Source organism: Ixodes scapularis, unplaced genomic scaffold, assembly GCF_016920785.2.
Source record: "Ixodes scapularis isolate PalLabHiFi unplaced genomic scaffold, ASM1692078v2 PGA_scaffold11__112_contigs__length_91849675, whole genome shotgun sequence".
Classification (NCBI taxonomy): Eukaryota; Metazoa; Arthropoda; class Arachnida; order Ixodida; family Ixodidae; genus Ixodes; species Ixodes scapularis.
Window position 1 is genome coordinate 33311245 of NW_024609837.1, and position 23529 is coordinate 33334773.

The window sequence follows — 23529 nt, forward strand, 5'->3', positions numbered from 1 at the left end:
TAGGTGGAGTAACTAGAAGTGAGCTTGTATATTTTGTAGGCGAAGTCAGTGCCGTCACTAGGGTCAGCGGCACCCGGGCCGGTGGCCTGCGATGACCCCCCACCTTGTCACCCACTGCGACACCCCCTGGAACGCTGCACCCGGGGCGGTTCGCTGTGTGAAGTGAAGTGAACTTAGTATGCTTTTGGTGAAATTGAATACCAAGCATGGACAATGAGGATCTTGCTTAAAGAGTGTGTCAGTAACACTTGTAGCCTTGGTTGTTTTACTCTTCCCCATTTAGGCCATTCTTTTCAAAATGTATTGATCAAATTACATGGCCCTTGATTATGCCCAGCCCACTTTGTCTCGTCCCATGTAGGCCTGACCCTCTTAGTCATTGTCCTCAAGGCTTAACCTTAGGTTTTGTATATTAGGTAGAGGTTTACTGTCAATCTTCAAAACACTGGCTAGATGGTACAAGCTGCCCTCCAATTCAAAGAATTCACCTATACACATCCATCCACCCATCTTTTGTCAACACCACAGTTGCATGGACGAAATCGGTGCTAAACGGCTGTTTTCATGGTCTCCCACATGCAGGGTGCTGTATGAAAACAAGCAGCGTATCATGGCTGACAGCGAGGTGCTCAAGAAGACACCGTACGGGCGTCCAGCCAACGTCAACAACAGCGGGTCACGGACGTTCCTCACCTACCGGAGAGCCGCCGAGAACGCCCCCTGTAACCAGCTGGTGGTCACTGACCTCTGTCTCATCCTCGCCAACAAGGTTGGCAAACTCTCGGTCACTCTTGTAACAAGTCCGCTTATTCTCTCTCTCTCGCGCGAGTTGAAGCGTTGTGGCACCATTGTACAAATAGCCCCAACCCCTTCCGGTTCTGAACTAGACTGCGGGTTTTGAAGTATTTGCGAGATTAAATATGCACGCTTTCTACTGGAAATGGCCACTTATAGCACTGTCGGACTTAATTCACTTTTATGATAGAATGATGAGTAAAAAATTGGGAAATATACGTAAACCGGAAGCGTGCTGGGGCTACCCAGTAGGTGGTGTAGGGGAGACCAAGAGATGGCGCCAGGAGCGCATCGTGATCTAGATAAGCGCGTGCGCCGCGAGACGCGGGGTACTTTTCGCCACTTGATGCTAGGGTAATAAACGTTGTGGGTCTGCTTCGTCTACCCTCGTCTGCTTCGTCTGCCCGGCTGGCGCGTCGCGCCCAGAGCACACAAGCTCTGAACATGGTGTCAGAAGTGGGAAGCGTCCAATGTGGTTCGCCGTCTACTGGGGATGGTGAACCACATTGGACGCTTCCTGCCGCACCTTTCGGACGTAACTGCCCCCATCCGTTCACTTCTCAACAAGTCAAGCGCATGGTCCTGGGGAGCAAGCCAAGACGACTCGTTCAAGCGGTTGAAGGCTATGCTGAGCTCGGAAACCTGCATGGCGAAGTACCATCCACGCTATCCTACGATACTGTCCGCAGATGCAAGCTCATTTGGCCTGGGAGCGGTACTGCTGCAAGATCAGCCGTCCGGAGCTCGTCGTGCTGTGGCCTTCGCTTCAAGGTCCTTGACTCCGACTGAAGCACGCTACAGTCAGACAGAAAAGGAAGCTCTCGCCGTGACGTGGGCTGTTCTTCAGTTCGACCAGTATCTGCGTGGGCTTAGTTTTACCGTGGAATCAGATCACCTGCCTCTCGTCGCCCTGCTGGGAAAAAAGGAGCTGGAGTTGCTGCCACCGCGAATTCAGCGAATGCGCATAAAGCTGATGCGCTACCAATTCGACGTTCGGCACGTACCAGGTAGACTTCTTGCCACGGCGGACACGCTGTCACGTGCCCCTTGCGATGTCCGGTCTTCTTCTACAGTATTCTCCGTCGAAATTTTCGCTAGCGAGATATTTAAAGGTCTTCCACCTCCCCTCGCTAACAGGCTGGAAGAGGTTCGTCGTCGACAAGCTGAAGATGGAGAATGTTCTCTCGTCGTCCGCTACTGCCAAGAGGGATGGCCAGACAAGAGGAAGCTGCCTCCCAACTTGGTGCCGTATTGGAAAGAGAGAGGAAGGTTGACAGTCTCGGAGGACCTTCTTCTGCTGGACTGCCGCCTCGTTATTCCTGCTGCTCTGCGTAGCAACGTCCTGGCCCTTCTGCACGACGGCCATCAAGGACTTCGCCGCTGTAAGGAGAGAGCCAGAGAAAGCGTCTGGTGGCCTAACTGCAACAGCCACATCGAACATTTGGTCACCAGCTGTGACAAGTGTGCGGAAACAAGGGTTGTACACTCGGAGCCCTTGATGTCAACGCCTACACCAGATCGGCCATGGCAACGCCTAGCCATTGACTTGTTTCAGCTGAAAGGCCGTGATTATGTTCTCATGGTGGACTATTACTCTCGGTTTCCGGAAGTCGTCTCCTTGAGCTCTACGTCAGCCTCAGCGGTTATCGCGGCTATCAAGAGCTGCTTTTCCCGACATGGGATACCGGACGTTGTACGGACAGACAATGGTCCGCAGTTTGCTTCACAGGAATTCGCAAACTTTGCTCTGTCATACGGTTTCGAGCATGAGACCAGTAGCCCTCGGTACCCGCAGAGTAATGGCGCAGTAGAGCGCATTGTGCGCACGGTGAAGGATCTTTTGTACAAGTCCGAAGACCCATACCTAGCGCTTCTCACCTACCGGGACACTCCGGGCGTCGCGGGAGTCTCTCCTGCCATGTTGCTGATGGATCGGCGGTTACAGACGCGTCTTCCTGCTCTGCCGCAGCGACTCGCACCAGTTCAACCAAGCCACGAGAGGTTCCGGGCTCAAGACTCCAGGAATAAGGTCAGGCAGGCGAGAGACTTCAATCGCCAGCACAACGCTCGCTCTCTTAATCCTCTCAAGCCAGGTGACAGCGTCTGGGTCACGGATGCCAGCTGTCAAGCACGCGTCCTGAGCCCTGCCCAACGACCACGGTCGTACGTCGTAGAGACTCCCAAGGGAATCCTACAGCGAAACCGCCGGCACCTGGTGCCCTTCTCGCCGACCGTTACTGCGAGGGAGTCTGTCGAGCTTCCTGCTGCCGAAGAGCCTCCAGGACAACCACCCGAAGAAGGTCAGCCTGGGGAGTTGCCCACTGCGGGCTGCTCTTCACCCTCTCTGGATCGTGCATCTTCCCCGCAAGGTGTTACAAGATCACGCTATGGACGTGCCATCAAGCCACCAAGACGGTTGGACTTGTAAACGTCGCTTTCTTTCGAACTGTGTAACTAGAGTGCAGTAACGAGCTCCGGGGGGAGATGTAGGGGAGACCAAGAGATGGCGCCAGGAGCGCATCGTGATCTAGATAAGCGCGTGCGCCGCGAGACGCGGGGTACTTTTCGCCACTTGATGCTAGGGTAATAAACGTTGTGGGTCTGCTTCGTCTACCCTCGTCTGCTTCGTCTGCCCGGCTGGCGCGTCGCGCCCAGAGCACACAAGCTCTGAACAGGTGGCACCACAGAGTTTGTTGCCGAACAAAAAAGGGGCGAATACTAGTGACGACGGGACTCTTCTTGGTGACACCTTTCGGGGTGTTTAGTGAAACTGAACCTTTTCGTGGCAAAATCAGTTTGTTCGAAAAGAAACCTTCCCTTTGTCGGTAAAGTATTTGAAATATCTGGACCAGCGTTACGAGTATACACAAACTCATCTCTGTTACGTCACGGCGCAGTGGTGGCGCGTCGGGCGCACTTTTGGTCTGGGGCTGTGGGTGGAAGCCGCCATGGGGCACGTGCATTCCTGTGTTACTTCGGAAGAAACCAGACAAAAACTTGCCTTCTCGTCAAAACGCCGCGACTGGGGCTTTACCAAAAGAGTCGGGAAAGGTGCGAAGGTCAGTTTTCATGCGTTTTTTGCCTGCTCGGTTCGTCCGAGAACGTGAACAGAGGCCATTAAGAAGGAAAAACAGACGCCGTCGGACCACGATTGCTTGGGCGGGAAGCACTTTGGATTGAATTCACGGATACTTGTGGTCGTCAGATTTATTTGTTTTGTTCCAACCTGAACTCGGGAAAACCATCAAGTTGCATGGACCACCTGCGGACTGCGTTCAGTGCATCATCACGTTCTAAAGGCTGCCTCATCGTTCGAGCTGTCGTCGGCTCTGTCAAACGTTTCTGCTTGTCGTCTGCTGGTTCAAACGACGGCGGCCTGTAGACCAAACGTTGACCCGGTAATTGCAATAAGAAGTGCAGACCTCAAAAGCTATTTAAGTTTGAAGGTTGCTTCGAGTAAGTAGGCTCGGTGTAAACGGTAGATATAAGGAGATGTTGATAATTGGTTACCAGTGGCCATCACCGACTCGTTATGCCTGATTCACTCGATCCAATTCTGCTTGCGATTTTCAGTATCGACGTCAACATCTCAGCTACGGTTCAGGCTTTTGTAGCCTGAGCGACATCATGACTGAAAATAGCGAGCAGAACCTTACCATGGTTTAGCATCCATTCTGCGGCATCCACGCGGAATGAATCGCCTACGTTACATTATTCACGCCAAGTTTTGCGCTGTAACGATCCTTGTTCATTTCGCTGAGGCTGCTCAAGTAGTCAGACATTGCCAAGAAGACGTAGCATCAACAATTTCAACGTGATAAAGAGCGCGGGGACTCACACTAACACCGACAACATCCCATTCCAATGGTTTTGTTTATGGGTGACGGCGAGCTTCTTGCCCACACCCCCATCGCCATTGCGCGGCATCGGTGGCGCTGCTAGGGGCACTCTGGTTTGTTTGTAAACAGGAGTTAGTGTATATACCTAACCTCTGCTTCATTGTACATGTCTTTTTAGCGACTCTCACGTGAGATGAAGTGCTCTGTTATCGGTGAAAGTCAATTTGTTTTTGAAGATACCTTATCCTCCTTGGGCACTTCCCCTAAATAATTAACATATGATCGATGGGAGAGATCTATTGAGATGAATTGTACCTCGCGTCTTTTTATGCAGGATGTGTTTTGAAGGTTTTCTTCTAAGGTTGGCAAAACTGGTTTTATTTTAGGGAGAGACGCCTCCACACGCTTTCTGCAAGATAGACCGTAACCTCAACAAGGGCATGGTAAGAGCATGAACCGCCTATTCTAATTCTGTTTTATACTAATTGATTTCCAAATTGCATCCAACATTGTAACAACCATTTTTTTGACAGGTGGGGTCGGATGTGTTCCTCTGCTACAAGAAGTCTATGAACAGGCCAGACCTAATCTGCTATGAGCCAGGTAAAAAAAATTTCTTTTCTTAATCACCAAAAAAGAAAATGATGAAAACGTTTTTTGTTTTTTTTTAAGTATGAAAAAATGCATGGGAATATAGGGAACATATTGTGGGATATGCAATTGATCTTTCGTTGCTGTTTTTTTTATGTAGCTCTGACCGTGTTTTTAGTTACGCTGTGTTTTCGGAAACATGGGGCAGCTCTGAAACCTTGGATAAGCTCGAATACATGTATATTTTTTTTCTGAAAAAATTATCTCTTTGGTTTCTCAAAAAAAGAAAACACCTTTTTAGCACAATATTTATATTGCAAAACTTATGGTGAGTTAAGATTGATTCTGAAGAATGCTTCTATTTTGGTGTCGACGTCTAAAAAAAGATCCACATTTGAATTTGCTACCAAGTCCAAACGTGTTTTGCAACATAGATATTGTGTTGGCCTTTTTTTTTCTTGTGCATTTGTGTGGGGTTGGGGGAGTTTATTTCATAACACTTGTGTCCTATCGTGGCAAATTTTTTGGAGGGAGTTCAGTAGGTATGTGAAAATAATTGATTTTGAGAGTAAAGCAAATTTGAAGCAAATAGCGGTTTTGGGCAAATATTTTCAAATCGAATATGAAATAGTTTTTCCAATCCTTCTTCTGCTTCCACGTCATGCTTAAACAAAAACCCAGCTGAACTCGTGAAGGATGTTCCCAAGCTTCCACTTGTTCGGCCGCGAGCCGCAATTTAACACGCGAAAAGCCGCAGCTTGGCCACCCCTGGTCTATCTTTTTAATCTAGTATTAGAAAATTTGAATATCAATTAGCAGCCCTAGAGTTCAGTGTTCCTAGGAGCAATTCTGAAAAGTGCTTCTATATTTCAGGATTGATGTCTTGAAAGAGAAGCACGTTTCATAATCAAGCCCAAACCAAAAGGAAGAGTCTTGCAATAAAAACATTTTTCTAATTGGTTTTTTTTTTTAGATGTTTCATTTGGGCACGTTAGAAATATGTTTTTGGGGAGTCAAGTGTCTTTTGGTGTTTGTCTCAACATGATGTGACCTTCTGCGTCTGTCTGGCTACGACAATGCAATTCAGGCATCCTGGACCGCTTCCCCCGGGAGAACTATGCAAGCTTTGCGCTGCCGGAGCAGATAGCGCTGTTCTGCCTGCCCATGGGAGCGACGGTGGAACTGTGGCCCCGGAAGGCACTCCAGCCCCGCCCGACCTTCTCCACCTTCGTGCTCACCCTGGACTCCGCCGAGAAGGTGGGATTGCGCTCGTTCCAAAACGGACGGTCTCAAACAAACTAAACAAACTGGTGTACTAAAATGTTGGCCCTCCGGCAGTCATTGCAGTGTACGGCAGCGATTGCTTGTTCGAACGTTCTCGCCTAATGTAACGCTGCACCACCCCGGGAGGTGCTGCTGTTTGTGATGCTTTCAAGGAACAATAAATCTTGTATTCGCACCTAGTTGGTTCTTAAACATAACCTGTCTGCATGATTCGAAAACTTTTTTCACCAGAATCAGTGCCGAAAAATACATGCGCATTACAATCGAAACTCAAAAAGAACGAAGCAATACTCGGTATAAGGTGGCTAACCCCATTGCCATCGTGACATTTGTTTACATATGCCATTTTGGTATCCCTATCACGTGCATTCTCTCGCGTGTTTGTACTCTTGTCAGCCCTTAAGACAGAAAGACAAAACAAAAATTACACTAGGAGGCTTTATTTAAATGAAAAGCCATCACACAGGCGGGAAAAGATAACGGAGCAGCACTGCGTGGCCTCACAATCCCAGCGACCCAACAAGCTCACAAAGTTGTTTGGAAAACGTCCCTCCCAGAAGTGACGGCCATGCACTCGTACTAGCGCAAAAAGCGTGCCACCTAAAACACTTTAGGTGAAAGCAAGGATTACCTGTGGACTGCGAAAAACCATCGTCGGACTCTCACAACGGCGACAAGTGCGCGGTTTTTATTTTTGTATTGGCATCCGTTTCATAAAATCTGTTCTTTTAAGGTATATGTTCAACCTTCATTGTTAAGCAGTCTAAGCTCGTTATAACAGACCTTGATTTTGTCCAAGATTTTGGTCTGTTGCAGGAGGAGTATGCAGATATGAAGTTAAGTCAATGGTTTGTAGAGGAAAACCAACCGAACCTTACAAATTAATATGTTATAACCAAACGTCTGTTGTAATGAGCTTAAACTGTATCTGTGCTGTAGAATCTGCAGCAATTTACTTTTTTAATATCCGGGAACTAAATCTATCTGCACGTTGGAATTGGGAACGTGTTACGATCGTGCAAACACGGTAGTCATAAATAGCGCACATGAGGACTGGACAAACAAGAACAGAAGACAAACAGGCGCTGACTCACAACCGTCATATTTCAATGAAAGAGAGAAGGAGAAAACAAGTAGCAAAATAAAGCAAGAAAAAACAAACAAAGAACATTGAAAAAAAAAGGGTTTAGCCCGTGCAGCAAGGTCAATCAAAAGGAGCGGGTCGCTTTCTTTGTTTTATTCCTCAACTTACTTTGCTGCTCGTTTTATTTTTTACTCTTTTTTTTTTTTCCTTTCATTAATATATGTCGGTGATGAGTCACCACCCGACAGTCGTCTGTGTTTTCTTTTAGTCCAGTCCTTTTGTGCGCTGTTTCCACGCTCTCGGAGCAAAGTCCAGGTGCCAAAACGTTTCGCCTTGGACGTTGCAGTTGTACGGAGCGTCGATCACCTTCTACGAGCGCATCCCCGAGGAGCTGCTGACCCCGAGCCAGCGGGAGAAACTGACCGGTGAGGACGGCCCGCTGTCGGAGGACCAGGTGGTCTGTGCCAACAAGTCCATCTGCATCCTGTCCCACTGGCCCTTCTTTCGCACCTTTGAGAAGTTCCTGCGCTTCCTCTACCGGCTCTCCTTCAACAAGACCTCCGTGGTGTCCGTCGAGAGGTGGGCATCTCGCTCTCTAAACCAAATTAGACATTCATGTTCAGGCAGCCTGAGGTCGGTCCGCCTTTGAAGTTCAGCGATGCCGGTTCATGGCCTGTCGAAACAGGGTACTACAAAAATCGTGAGGCGGTATGACTCCGACATAAATTGTGCGGCGCTCCGTTTGTTTGTTTGTTTGTTTTTTTGCCGGGGAGGGGGAAGTTCTTCTGGCAAAGGTCACTCATGCCTTTCACAGGGACCTTGAACATGCTTGTCATGTGGCTCCGGACAGGCACTAACAAGCTCTATCGCCTGTCGGTCAATTGCTCGAGGCCTCCGCTGCTCTTCAAATCCCAAAAACGGGAAAGGGAAGGGCTGTGGGGGGGGGGGGGGGGTTCGAAATTTTGCAGCGGGTTGTGTCACGTGATAACACAGATAAAGCAATGCTGGACGCGGGTAGGTTTTCGAACGCAAATGTATAAAACTTTTACCCTGGAGTAAGATTGAGTAAATATTGGAACACTGCCAAGGATTCGAGGGCTCGGCAGAATAGGTGGACAGCATCGGCAGGTGGCATGTAACGTCGAGTCTGACGAGAACCAAGGTCACCGAAAAGCGGAAAAAGTGAGGAGGACAATCATGATGTTCACTTGGCCGGTGTCCAAACAGACATTGGACTGCCGGACTCTTCAATTTCCACGATTTTTGACAGAGTCGTGTTTCCTCACGATTTTTGTAGTATCCTGTTTGGACAGGCCTTCACATGGTAAGGGTGTTTACGTAAGGCTGCCTTCCGTTCGAAGGCAGTAAGAGTATCATCCTCCATCGGAAGGGGTTGGGTGTCTGCCGTTGACGCCGCGTCGCACAGAGGTGAGACATCCGTTTTCGCTGGTCTGGCAGGCGAACATGGAGATGAAGGCGTCAGCCCGACTGGCCGCCCGTTACTGTGCCGGCCTCTTGGCTTAGAAAAGCGACGCCGCGTTCCGAATGACTGCAAAGTCTTCCTTTTCGTTGATGGCATTTTCTAGGTAAAAAGATACACATCCGAAATGGCAGGGATATTCGAAGCGGCCGGGCAATCGGAAAGTCACAACACCGGACAAGATGGCGACGCGGAATGCGGCGAGAAAGACATGTGTGGGCCTTTCCGCCAACCGCAGCTCGAGTTTTGTTTTTCCAGCCAATGAGGCATCTCCATTTCTCAAATGTCATGTTTTCTTCTTTTGTTGCTGCACGTGCTTTGGCGCACCCTCGACAGAAGAGAGTCTGAACATTTGAAAGAGCAAAGAATGACGTTTCCAACGAGGGTACGTGCACGGCACTAGGCCTATTCCACGCCTAACGCGCGCGCTTTGAAAATGGCGTTTGCGGGCCGTTTTTTCGCTTCCGAAGCGGAGTGCGTCCACCACCGACGCTCAATAAAACATGTTTTTCTCGCGTTCTAGGGCACAGATCATTATAATATTTTGTAAATAGATTCTTTATTAACCAAGGAATCGAAAACAAACAAAATCTGAAAACCCGTTTTTGGGATAAAAATCGCCGTTTTTGCCCCGTGTCCCGCCTTAAGGACAAGAAAACATTTTTTGAAATAAATAAACTAATGAATTGAGTGTGACTAAACTTCTCTCAAAGGTGCTTTTAGGTGGTGCATTTATCACATTGAAATTTCACGAGTGTTGGTTTTTGGAAAAAAATTTAAGCCTGTAGAAAGCCCGAGGCCTGATTCACGAAGAGCTTCTTAGGCTACGACAACTTAGCTAAGAAGTTTATGAGTTACGTACATCGTAAGAAGTACAGGTCTCGCAAGTGAAATAACTGCTCAGTTTTGCAGTGTAGATAACCTTTTGTGTTGTTCTGTTTTGACAGGTACATCTCTCACTTCATGCTGGACATCCCATTCCCCTCTGTTCAGCGGCCAAGAATATGGATTCAGGTTAGACACGGTTTTCCTGGGATTTTGAGTTCCTCTATTCCCGAGAGACAGCTAGACATGTTGAAAGCTGACAGACAAATCCCTGATTGAGTGAACTTGTTCAACAAATGCTATAAAGAAACTCTGTAGCAGGAAACAGAAACATTATTAGAATGCATTGTACCCTTGAATGCTTTGCAGCGCATCATGCAGCAAAGCTTGAGCAGGTGGAACAATTGATGCTGGCACTTTCAATGTGTGTTTAACCAAAAGCCAACAATGCCATATCTAGACTTTTTTCTGCAACAGCTAGTTTTAACGTGAAGGTATTAACTGTCCTATGGAGCTGAGCCTGCGACATCTGTAATCGTGAAAAACGGCACTTAAAAACTCGTAACCACAAAAAATGGCACCTAAATTGGCTGTGACCTGCGCTATAGGGGAGCATGATGTCACCGCCATAGCGCTGTGTGCAATAAGGAGACGTGGCACGTTGCTTGTAGGAATGCGCTGTATGTAGGAATGCTTTCACATTCTTACATGTAAGCAGTCTTAAGTGTCTACCGAATTTTTTATCAGGTAATTCTTCAGCAGTAACTTTTTGCACGCGTTTTGGAATCTTGCAGCTGGAAGATGAGCATGTCTCGCTGTCGCAACTTGAAGACACGCCGCTGCCATTGAGGTGAGCACACATAAACCAGAACCGTCTCACCATCACAGGCAGTGGAAACATCTTGTTGCATCCAGGCTCACTTAGACAGAGGATGATCATTACTATGTCAACATTCTCATTGTAAGAGGTCTCATAGATAAGTAGAAGGGTACCGTATTTATTCGAATCTAGGCCAATCATTTTTTTGAAAAATGAGAATACGAAACTGGGGGGGTCGGCTTAGATACGAGGATGCGGTTTCGCTGTAACCGTAATACGCCACCTCGCGGCGGTCATGAGCAAGCACAATCGCGGAAGCAACGCCATTACGCCATCTTGTTTCGCCGCATCGGTACGCCGTCCTCGTCTTCCGAAGATCAGCCCGTTTTTAGTCACTTTCGCTCGGACTGTGTCGCAATTGTTCCGGCTGAATGGCGCTGACTAGCCGATCTCATTACACGGCGGCCTTCAAGAGAAAGGTGATTCTGGTTGCGGAGCGAACATCAAATCTTCAAGCCCAGCGAGATTTCGGCGTCGACGAAAAGAATGTGCGCCGCTGGCGAAAGCAACGGGAGTAGCTCTTCAACTGTGCCGCCACGAGAAAGTCATTTTCGGGACCGCAGAGAGGTCGGCACCACGATGTGGAAACCGAAGTGGCCAGCTTCATAAGAGCGCAAAGAGCGGCCGCTCTTCCCGTCACTACAGAGACCATCCAGGCGAAGGCGAGGGAACTTGCGAAAGCACGGGGCGTACCTCGAACCGAGTTTAAAGCAAGCAGGGGTTGGCTCCAAAGGTTTATGAAGAGGTTCGGATTTAGTCTGCGACGTCGGACATCCGTTTGCCAGAAGCTTCCCAGCGACTTTGAAGAGAAGCTGATTGAGTTTCAGCGGTACATGATAGCGAAAAGAAAGGAGAAAGGTTACCTTCTTGGACAAATCGGCAACACCAATCAAACTCCCGTCTACTTTGACATGCCCGTGGCATACACCGTGAACGAAAAAGGGGCTAAAGAGGTGAAAGTACGCTCGGCAGGGTACGAAAAGCAGCGCACCACAGTGATGTTGTGCTGTATTGCCGATGGAAGGAAACTGCCAGCCTACGTGGTTTTCAAGCGGAAAACCTTGCCTGCTCAGGAAGTGTTCCTGAAGAACATCATCGTGCGGGTGAACGAAAAAGGGTGGATGAACAGTGCCATGGTCGAGGAGTGGGTGAAGTTGGTGTGGCAACGTCGTCCAGGCGCGCTATTATGCCGTGATTCACTGCTCGTTTTAGACTCCTACCGTGGACACTTAACAGATTCTGTGAAAACCGTGCTGAGTAAAGGTGGTACGGATCTCGCCGTCATTCCCGGAGACATGACTAGCCAGCTCCAACCCCTAAATGTTTCGATAAACAAGCCGTTCAAGGATAGGCTCCGCAAATTTTACACGGACTGGCTCACCGAACAAGAGCACGAGTTAACCCCGGCCGGTCGGATCAAGCGCGCCTCGTTGGGGCAGGTGGCGAGCTGGATCGCCGCTGCTTGGGACGACATACCGTCGGAACTTATCGTAAAGTCGTTCCAAAAGTGCTCTATTTCGAATGCGCTTGACGGCACGGAAGACGATGTGTTGTGGGAGGCAGACAGTGACAAAGAGTCAAGCAGCAGCAGCGACGACGACAGCGACTACGCGTGAAGCGGTGGGCAGTTCTACGTCACTACATTTTCAAATAAATATTCTGGCTTGTATCGTTTAGTGTTTCTAGTTTTCGATCGGCTTGCATTCGGGGATTTTTTTTTTATTTTTTTCAACCTTGCGATTTCGTAGGGTCGGCCTAGAATCGGAGCCGGCCTAGATTCGAGAAAATACGGTAATAGTATTCCGTGCCATGGTGTTACTAGTATTACCTTAGTATATTATATACCAACACGAGGGAACAAAATCGGGCTTGCAAGGTACAGCACTAATTTGCAACATAGGTGTGGGTAAATTGTGCATTGTTTCTTTCGTATTATGCCTCCTTATAGTAAAGCCACCTTTCACTTTCTAAATTGGTTTGTCAAATGCCTTTACCAATATTAAAGGTGTATTTTAACTTTGCTTTATTATATCAGTATCTTTAGGGTTGTGTGAATATTCGAAACCTTTGAATATAGAAGCAAATAATGCTATATTCGATTCAGACTTCAAATCGAATAGTACTATTTGGAAACTTCACATATTTTCGAAGTTTTTCAAAATGTGAGAAAGGTGTAAACCATAACTTAATTCGAAAGAAAGGGAAGAAAAGAACTCACAAAAGACGACATCCGCAATGATTTACATCATAAACCGCATGCTATGGTCGCCAGTGTCAACATCTGTGTCCTTTTTTTTTCTTCTTTTTTTGCTTCCGAATAAACTTCATCAAGCTCATTCTCCATGTCCAGCACTTCTAGCGCATACAGTAAAACCTCGTTATAACAAAATGGGATATAACAAACTAATGGATATAACAAAGCGACCATAATTCCCCTTGCTTGCTAATAGTGGGAAGAAATGGACATTGGCTATAACAAACTAATGGTTATAACGAAATAATTACGACTGCTCCTTCAACTTTGTTATAACGAGGTTTTACTGTACATGGTGTCGCCATGACCACATAGAAAACAGTGATAGCGGTACCGATAGTTTCTTCAATTTGTACTACTGCAAATTTTTTCCTAGAATTTAATCCGTGCCAGTTTTGAAGCGTTTTAACTATCCAGACGGCTTCGAAACCACTGTGCTCTAAGCCATTATAATTTTAAAAACTGGCAACCATACCAGGGCACACTTCTAGGTGGCGCGAGCTACCGCCCTTGATTCAAATTATGGCATTAATGGCCATTGTCTATCTGCATACATCATTATCTTGCTTTGTTCGTGCCTGTTTCATGACGTTCTTGCCCCCGCTACTTTTGGTTTGCATGTGCTGCTTTTGTAGTCACTTTTGCTTCATGCGAACTGTGAATGCAGTTCGTGCTTTCTTGGACAAGTTATGGACGATCAAACACAATGGACGATGTGCCAAAGTGCGACATGCGAGTTCTTTGACCGAGGACCCAAAAGCGCAAAATGTCGTTCGTGCGAGGTGTGTCTAAAAATACCGACAGGTACGACCACCACCCTTGTCAATCACCTGAAACGTCATCCCAGATCGTTAAAAGAATTTTACAAGGTGCGTGCTGCTGAAAGTGCAAAGATGACGGCAGAAACCAAGAAATCTGATGGCAGTGTCCCAACTCCCGGACCCTTCAAGTCAATGTTGAAGAAGGACAGTCAGCGAGCAAAAACGCTGACGAAAAAAAGACACTGTTTGTTGCCACAGGCCTACAATCTTATTCTATTGTCGAGGAGCCAAGGTTCTTGGCATTAATGCACGTTGCTGTTCCTGAATACTAAGTCCCTTTAAAGACTACATTGCCCCGGAGTGTGGTGCCGGAGCTTTACGCCAAAGAAAGAGTGTATTAAAGGCGAGTTGCACAACCACTTCGAGAACGGAACCCCTGCTATACCTTAACGACGGACGGGTGGACGTCAAGGACGGGGTACTGTTACATTTCGACGGCGATGTGTGCTCAATATGTGCTCGATGCACACATCCAGCAGCCCCGTAACTACAACCTGGCGTGCCAGCCTATGCCCGAGGGCCACACTGCTGAGAACTTGAAGAGCTTCCTGCTTGATTTGGCCACAGAATGGGGACTTCCACAGGACATTCCGGTCATCATTGTTACTGACAATGCAAGGAACTTTCTGAGTGAAGTATCACGAATGACATTAACCTGTCTACAGTGCCTTGCACACACATTGCAGTTGTGCATACAGAGTGCCAAGAAAGAAACGCCGGACTTTGATGAGCTCTTTGTCAAGGCCCGAGCAGTTGTAGGGCATTACAAGCAAAGCTCTCTGGCAAGAAGTCGCGTGAAAGAGGTTCAAATTCCTATGGGCTTGGAACCTCTTGAGGTCATTTAGGATGTTGCCAGATGGTGGAACGGCGAGTATGGCATGATGTCCCGCCTCCTCAAGCTGCGTCCAGCAATTTCCTTGGACCTGTTGGAACAAGACGCTTTCTATAACCTGACCTCAAGCGAGTCCCGTCATGTGGCATCAGTGACATCGGTCCTCAAATGCGTTGAGGAGGCAACACGGGAATCGTGCTCCGAGAAGCACCCCACTCTCTCGCAAGTGGTACCATTAGTGCATTGTATGCAGGTCCTGCTGACTCAGCAGTGGCAGAGTGGTGGAGAGGAATCAGTCTTTGCGGGAAACCTGCTTCGGAGCATCAAGTCCCGATCTGTAGACATCAAGTTACAAAATGCTTGTGCGTTAATAAGCACTTTACTGGACCCCCGGTTCAAGGCGGTTTGCTACACTGCTCAGAGTGCGAAGTAGTGGGCAAGGAACCAACTCTGCACAGCCGTAGAGAAGAGCCTCCCCCCGGAAGAGAATTTCGAAGAGTCCCAAAGCGCACCTGCGCCACCGGCCAGCACCACCAGTGGTGTGTGGGATGTTTTTGGAACTCTGGCTTCTACTAGCACCTCAAGCATCTGGTGCCTCGAGCCTCACAGGTGAGCAGGAATACCTTTACTCACCTGTGAGGCCCCACTCAGAGTACCCCTACCTTTGGTGGAGGAAGTTTGGGAAGGACAAGTACCCCCTGCTGGCAAAGGTTGCCCTACTTTACCTTTCGGTTCCGGCGACGCAAGTCTCAAGCAAAAGACTGTTTTCAACGTCGGGCAACATCGTCACGAGCAGGAGGGAGCTCCTTCTTTCAGATTATGTGGAGCAGTTGGTGTTCATCCACAGTAACATTCAGTAAGCTAATGACATGAGGCACAGGCTGGTACACCCAGATTCAGTAAACTTGGGAAAGTTTGCTCTCTTGCATCTGTTGCTGACTGTCTTTCCAGTAGCTTAGAAAACATGTTGAAGAAGACTTGGCTAGACAAGCCATATCTGTGCAAATTATTGAAATTCTGTTTCTGTCAATTTTCTCATGCCTATATCAATGATTGCAGAATATCCACTTCGAAACTATTCATTCAAAATAATTATTCACTTCGTATTCACTACGAAGTGAAAATTCACCAATTCTAAGCTCGTTATAACAGACCCTGATTTTGACCAAGATTTCGGTTTGTTGTAAAAGGAGTATGCAGATATGAAGTTGAGTCAATGATATGTAGAGGAAAACCAACCGAACTTCACAAATCGGTATGTTATATCCAAATGTCTTGTAACCAGGTCTGTTGTAATGAACTTAGAGTGCATTCGTACATCCCTAAATATCTTGGCTATCTCAGTCCTTAGTGTAGAAAAATTGTTTTTACTAGCCTTTGCTGGAAAATAAAAATTATTGGACCTTACCAGGCTTCAAAAATGCAAAATAAAAGTTTACAAAATGCAGCACCATACTTTAAATCAAATGTGCTAGTATTAGGCTCTAGCAATAGTGTTTTCTATTAAAGCAAGGAAAATGGCAATTTTAATAAAAAAAATTGAAGTTTATGTATTTGTAACCTTTGATTAAAGAAAGATATCTAAATATTTTCACAAAACTATGCACCATCGTCCTGCATCTTTGCAATAGATTACTTAGCTCTACTTTGCAAAGTTTATTCCTGCAATTTCCTTATTGTGTGTTCGATCCATTTGGCTTTCACTGTGCTGCTAACAGGTACTCTATCAGTGCCCTGTATCTTAACACTATCCATATTGGGCTGTTTTATATTGTGATAAGTATGTTAACATGGCAGCACCGCATACCTAAAGAAAACTGGCTACCTACACCAGTTGTAATTTTTTATATCTTGAACCATTCTGTTTAGTGCAAGCTAAACAACATTGAATTGGCGCAATATGGCCTCCGTTGTCAATGCGCCACTAAAACCCTAATCATCATCATCATGGCAGCACTGCATTAAAAAATCATGAGCCATTCCACTTTGTGAAGGTGGAAGACCAGTGAAGCTGTTTAGCGCACAACACAGACATGACAGAATTTTGAACAAAGGCACAAGCACATTTGTTGTCTTGATCGGTGGTCATCTTGACGAAAGGTACGCACACACATTTATTGTTGTCTTGATCGGTGGTCATTATTTTGCGTGGACGACTATCGCCACCCCGAGGAACTGAAGCAAACTACACGCGCGACGAAACCGCCACTTGGTGGAAAGCAGACACGCGCAACGGGACCACCACCCCGGGAGAGCGGAAGGAGAGGAAACTAGGCACATGAGCACTTGAAACGACGACAAAGAGAGGGCGGTGCAGGCGTCTTAAATTAGCGGAGCATCAAGGGGAATGCAGAAAATCGTGTTCCACGCGCCGCACGGGGCGGTGTCTGCAGCAGTAACTGTTCTAAAGCAAAAGCCTAAAACAAATGGCATCTTGCATGTGCGTTGTCAACACTTTAGTTTGGTTATTTACTTTGAATGTTTTATACGTAGAAGGCGTGCGGGTGCAGCGCGTGTGGCGGTGCGAGCGTAGAGTTTTTGGTCACGCACACGAAAAATTCACAGAACCCTAGCCATAAACAGCTTCGCTGTAAATTATGCTTTTTCGACATGTTCATCCCTTCCTTGCTTGTATTGCAGTGGAGCATCCTTCAAGGAGCTGCTGAAAACATTGGGGCCGGACAATTGCCTCTGTGTGCTGTTGCTGGCGCTGACCGAGCAAAAGATGTTGTTCCACTCCTTGAGGCCCGACGTACTGACAAGCGTTGCCGAAGCAGTTGTGGCAGTGAGTTGCATCTGCCACAGAAAAATTCTTTGTGTTGCTCACAGTTGTGGCAGTCCTTGCTGTAGTCTGGACTCACCCGAATTTAACGGAATGATAACAGATTCATTGACGGAATGCTTTTTGTACTCTGATAACATCTTTCTGAGCCTCCTTTGCTAGCAGTTGTAGCAAAAGTAAAAACCTAATGGAGGACAGTGGTTACAGGCTTTTGTTGAGCCAGTTGGTACATGTTGGTGAAAGGTCAACTTGGGCTTACAGAAACAAAAGAAATAAAGGACTGGACAATACAGTTGACCGCTCATAACAAAAAAAGTATTTTTGGTGTGCCACACCCAGGTAACTTGTATGATGAAATTTCGTGGGTAATGTTAAAGTTAATATCATCAATATGTAAATTTTTTTATAACTGTTCTAATACTTTAGCAGAGCGAACGTTTGAGAGGGGGGTTGCATATATCTGAATAGCCTCTGAAGAAGTCATATGAAGAAATGTACTAAAGCAAAGTTGTTAGTCAGCGGTTTTTAACTTATTTCGTCCTTCCTTCGTTAATTTCTATAAGTTCACGCTAACCCTTCACCTGGGAGAACAGTATCACAATAATTCGTAAATGACGAGATCACGCTTCTTGTAAATTTTTTGTACATATGAGGTACATTTTGACTAGACCTTTTCCTCTATGATTGAAACTCCAAAAAGGATGCTGCATTTGTAGGTACATGTGCTGCACATGCTCACCCTGTCTGTAAGAAAGATGGGAAGTAGATGATGAAAATGAGACCGAAACTTTCTACTGCAGATGCCAGTGTCAGGGTGTCTAACGACCGGGAAAACCGGAAATTGTCAGGGAAATTCTAATTACTGGGAAAAATCACGGAATTGTCAGGGATATCTTCAAAAAGCGAGCCCAGTCAGAGAAAATGAGCCGGAAACGCCATAGAGTGCCTTGAGCAAAGACTTGAGGACTTATGGGCATAAAAATAGGCAATAAATTCTGCTTAGAGCTGAGCGTTGGCTCTGTTCTTAGATGTAGAGTGAACTACCCGATGCAAAGGGGACAGCCGACAAATCTAGTCCAAGCCTTGGATTGGATTGGATTGAATGCGCGACAGTAGGCTAGATACAGTTAGAGTTACTAGATTTAGTCACTGATCTCTACAATAGGGGGCTGGTTGGCGCATTGAGCAGAGAGGTTTGACGCCACCAGAAGTAAGCGGCTTGTCCCAAAAGTGAGCACTTGACAGGCTTTTCAACCCTGCCGAGTGCTGGTTCACACAGCGATCAGGGCGCTGGGTGAGCTCCGCTGGCGTTGCTTCTCCACAGTGCACCTGTGCTCGGCAAGAAGCGTGCTCAACGGGGCTAATCCTTTGCAATCAGCACTTGGAAAAATATGAATATCGCAGTTCATCTCGAGGGGCATATCGAATAGCTTAATATATGAAGCTGCTATTCGAAATGTTGAATATTTGCACAACACTATAAATGAGTGATATAGTCTGCTCTGTTTTACTGTTCACCAGTGAGATCTCATGCCATCTTAACTTGTTTTTTCAAAATTTTATTTTTCTTCAGCTGATGTTTCCATTCCACTGGCAATGTCCGTATATCCCGCTCTGTCCCTTGGGGCTCTCGGATGTGCTCAGTGCTCCGGTGCCTTTCATTGTTGGTAAGCTAACTGCCGAGTTTTCTCCACTGTACTTGACTTGCTTCTTTTTTATTTGGTTCTTTTGGCTGATTGCTACCCATTTACACCTCCTACAACAGGTGTGGACTCGAGGTACTTTGACATGTACGACCCACCCCAGGAAGTGGCATGTGTGGATCTTGACACCAACACCATCTTCATGTGAGTTTTCTAATAAAATGTGGGGGGAAAAAAAAAAAAAATAAAGTCTCACACTTAAACTTGTTTTTTAATATCTTTTTTTTTTTTTTTTAGAAATGAAGAAAAGAGCTTTCTGAACCTCAAGCTTCTACCAAAGGTAAAAAGGACCTGTACTATTTTTTGAGCTCTCATTGCCTTCGTTTAGCATTCCAGATACATTAGCCTTTACCGTATGTACTCGCATAATGAACACTCTTTTTCCCGGAAAATTCACACGTGTAAATTTCTGCATTTACACAATTTGCGCAAACGTCATTTTAGGTGCCAATATGACATGCAGGGTACTGTGGCACGTCTCCACTGACGGAGGCGTGCCCATGGCTGGTCGTGGGCGCGCCACGCTAACCATGCTCTATAAATTGCAAACCTTTTTTGGGGCGCTTTTGGCATGCCTTTTGCCCGAGGAAAAGCGCCCTACGAAGCCCACTCAGCACAGAGAGCAACGCGACCGTTCTTAGGCCTTACCACTTTCACGATTTTGCTGTCCGAAAGCTGACCACAGACGAAGGCATGTTTGTTGACATCAGTGCATCCGATGGGCGAAGCATGTCCGGGGCTGGGCAATTCCTTGACCCCAGCTTCATCAGGTGTACTTGCCACTCGGTTTCACTACCGATCACTTCCACAACTATGCACTTGCAGCCATTACGAGAGCGGCTTTGCTTGGCTTGACTTACCCTGGCTGCTGGGCAGCAAAAGAAAATTGGCTTGGTGGGCTTGGTTGCTAGCTAAGTTGGCTAAGTTTGACACAGTTTGAGACTCGCAGAGCTGGAAATTGGAGGTGCGTTCATTACGCGAGGAAAAAAGTCCAAATATTGATGCCCGTTGGAGGGGCTGTGTTCATAATGTTAGTAAATACGGTATTTCTATGCCATATTTGTCCAATTCTAACACGCACGGAGTTTTCACACCCAAGAGGTTCTAACCATTAAGTATGTTCAGTGTGGTATTTACTGGAAGAATGTGCTGGGAATTTGTTACACTCTTTTTGGTTAAATCCCGAGCAGTTTGATGTAGTGACAGTTCTAAAATTAGTACTGCATAAAAACTGGGGTACGCAAAGTATTAAATTAATAGTCTGGAATTTTTATGTTTTACTTTCAAACACTCTTATGTACGCTGCAACCAAATACTTGCCTGCCTTTTATTTGCTTTGTCTTCAACTGGCAGCTTTATTTGTGGTGTGTGGCAAATTTAACTGACTGTCCTCTGCCCTGACCTCCCCTCTCTTTTGTTTTTAATTCCACAGAAGGCCGTACGAACATTACGGAACAACTTGCAAACTCTGTACGAAAAAGTGTGTGTGTACGAGAACAATGTTGCCAACGTCGCAGCTGCGCAGAAGGCAATTCCCGGCGACATCGGGCCTTTTGACCGCGAGATTGTCCTTCATAAGAAAGAGGTAAGCTCCATCCCATTTTCTATACCAGTAATTTTTCAGCCATCAGATTGTATTGGTGTATCAATTTTTGTGCTGAAACCTTGCAGGAACAGTCTGGGTGCTTGTTGTCATTATAATGTTTGTGTTGTAACTTTTCACAGTTGATCACCTGCATGTGTTAGCTGTAGAAATACTCTAATTGACTTTATTTTCGCAGGCTCAATATTTTGAAACTTTTGTGAAGCTCGGTTTTCGGGAATATTTCACAGGCAAAAAGTTTCGGGATTTGAAGTGATACGAGCAGCATTCATTACCACGGTAACTTTTTGGCAATATTTTTCGAGATGCAAAGACTTGGTTCTCATAAAATTTAATTTGCATGAATATATTGTGTGCATTTATCAGCCCATAGTGACGAATGCATAGCATATCGCACCAGATCACAAAATTTAGTGCCCACGAAATAGTCTCAAAAGCTGCGCTTGCAAAATTTGCGAAATATCGAGCCCCCGAAGATCAAGTCGTTTACACTACCATAAAATTCCGTGGAAGCGCCCGCTTTGTTCAGGCGTTCACTATTAACAATTCCCAAACTTGGGAATTCTGCAGGTTGTGCATTAAGGGAGGGGGGTCATATGCCTAAGTTTCAAAATTTTAAAAAAAAAATTCATTTTTCAATTTTGATGTTTTTGGTTTTAGAAACTAATTTTACACCCTTACACTAAATTTCATGACCATGCGCCAAATAGTTGCGTTGATATAAAATATTTTCAGTGCATTGTGAGGCAGTAACAAAGTAATGGAGTTCAATGTTTGAATGCATTTTTCTCAGTTCAACTTTTTGCTGCAAATTTCATACGAAGGAATCTTTTGTTCGAAGGTACAATTTTTCTGATACCACAATCAAGATGTTTCTGAACTGAAATTTACTGGGGAATTGGGCTATCTACTTTATTTTGTTTTAAGTTAAAGTCCTCATTGAGAAAAATCAATTTATTCAAAAATTGACATAGGTCAGATATGCATTTCTTATTTTGAGGTAATCACTCTTTCTGAAATATTTACTTTTAAGGTATAAAAACTAGATAGTCCAAAGTCCCATATCCCCTACTTTATATTCAAGCAGTTAAAATGATGCTTAATAGCTTCATTTGCATATCATAGATTTCTTAACGAAAAGTGACACATCATCTTATGCAGGTATGTAATGTTGTCTTAGAGAGCTGAAAGTTTGCACAGTATGCCTACATCTGAAGTTAAATCTCCCTTTCAAATTTCATTTCGATCACTTGAGTAGTTCAGAAGTTCAACCTCTAGCTAGTGTCCCCCTTTTAAGCACCCGATTTGACTGGACAAGTGCCCATGCATAGATTAACCCAGTTTTCAGTGAAAGAGGGGTGGGGCACTCTTCTGGTATTTTACAGTGCTTGTATCAGCGTTTGGTGTGGTGATTTAGTAAAGATTTTCTCTGGAAAAAGTGACATGAGGTTTTTGCTGTAACTACTAAGACAGTGAATCACCATAAAAAAAGACCCCAAACAGTGCACATACCAAGCGTAGGTGATTGTTATCGGCAATCCCACTGTTAGTGAGTGTATCTATATCGACAGGGCAATGAACCTTGGTTCGACAGGTGGCGCCACTTTGTGTGGAATTTTCGCAACTATTTTGATGGTCATTATCATTGAATCCAGTCTCAAACTCAAATGTCTGAGTGCCCATGGAACCGTCGCAGCACGCGCGCCCAATTGTTCGGTGGCATGGCCCACCCAAGATTGCACTTTTTGGCCCCCAGTCACACCGACTTGCCGCTGATTGAGACACCTCCCATTCACTGCCCCGGAGTCGTAGGTTCCATTCACTGCCCCGGAGTCGTAGGTTTACTGTGCACGCAGTTGCTACGCCTCACTCTCCCTTATTCTCTCTAACTCGCACTCACTCTTTCTCACAGAGACGCCTGGAGCTGGAGATCCAGGAGGCTTTCTTGCGCTTCATGGCCGGCATCTTGAAGGATTTCCGGGCATACCTCAAGCCCATCACCACCGCCCCCAAACCGGGTGTCACCGACCCCAACTCGCTGTTTGACCTCCAGGGTGAGTGGCATTGCCTCCTGGTGAATTGCAGAGAGTGAGAAAGAGAGAGAGCGATGAGCAACTTGCTGGCCAGTTTATGCACACATCACCAAATTGTGTAAAGGTCAACACCAACCACTTGTACCGACATGTGCGATGCCTCCGTATTTCACGGTGGTTTCGTACGTCGGAATGTTTGACCTTACATCCTCAAATACGGTTATCTTGAATGCACTATGACCTACATTTGCAATATTGATACATTTTGTACATGCCTCTTTCTCTTGTGCATTATACCAAAAACAACTTTATTTTCGTTTGCTCAATAGTGCAAATTTTGCGAAGTATGTAGTTTGTGAATATTTTGCAGACAGAATTTGGTGATTTTGAGTGACATGCTATGTTTTGCCATGGGGCGACATATATGCATCATCTATTTTTCGCAATGTTTTTTAAGTCGTGAAGTTTACAAAAATTGTGCCTTTTACGGTATTGTGGCGGCTATTATAAAGAGATACAAAACATGACCTTGATTTGTTTAAAGTCTTATAGACTTGTCAATTTTGTATTTGGTACGACCTTTCTTTGGCCCCATAGCACCTCCGAATGGAAAGCAGCTACATACGTATATGCAAAGTGTCCTCGAGTGTTGTTTGGGCATAAAAAGTTTTTGTATAATTACAGTCAAACTCGTTTATATCGGACTCATAAAAAAATGTCTAC

General features: G+C 45.9%; 1 protein-coding gene across 1 annotated transcript in view; it reads left to right on the forward strand.

Moving 5' to 3' along the window:
- Window positions 1-23529, forward strand: part of LOC115314117 (DENN domain-containing protein Crag) — a 77126-nt gene that overhangs the window by 11326 nt on the left and 42271 nt on the right. The window contains exons 4-16 of the mRNA XM_029973163.4: window positions 583-769; window positions 5021-5077; window positions 5168-5237; window positions 6313-6482; window positions 7940-8172; window positions 10021-10087; window positions 10693-10748; window positions 17326-17470; window positions 19041-19134; window positions 19233-19314; window positions 19408-19450; window positions 20603-20755; window positions 22686-22827. Of these exons, the coding sequence (XP_029829023.2) occupies window positions 583-769; window positions 5021-5077; window positions 5168-5237; window positions 6313-6482; window positions 7940-8172; window positions 10021-10087; window positions 10693-10748; window positions 17326-17470; window positions 19041-19134; window positions 19233-19314; window positions 19408-19450; window positions 20603-20755; window positions 22686-22827 (1499 nt within the window). The remainder of the gene's footprint in view (window positions 1-582; window positions 770-5020; window positions 5078-5167; window positions 5238-6312; window positions 6483-7939; window positions 8173-10020; window positions 10088-10692; window positions 10749-17325; window positions 17471-19040; window positions 19135-19232; window positions 19315-19407; window positions 19451-20602; window positions 20756-22685; window positions 22828-23529) is intronic.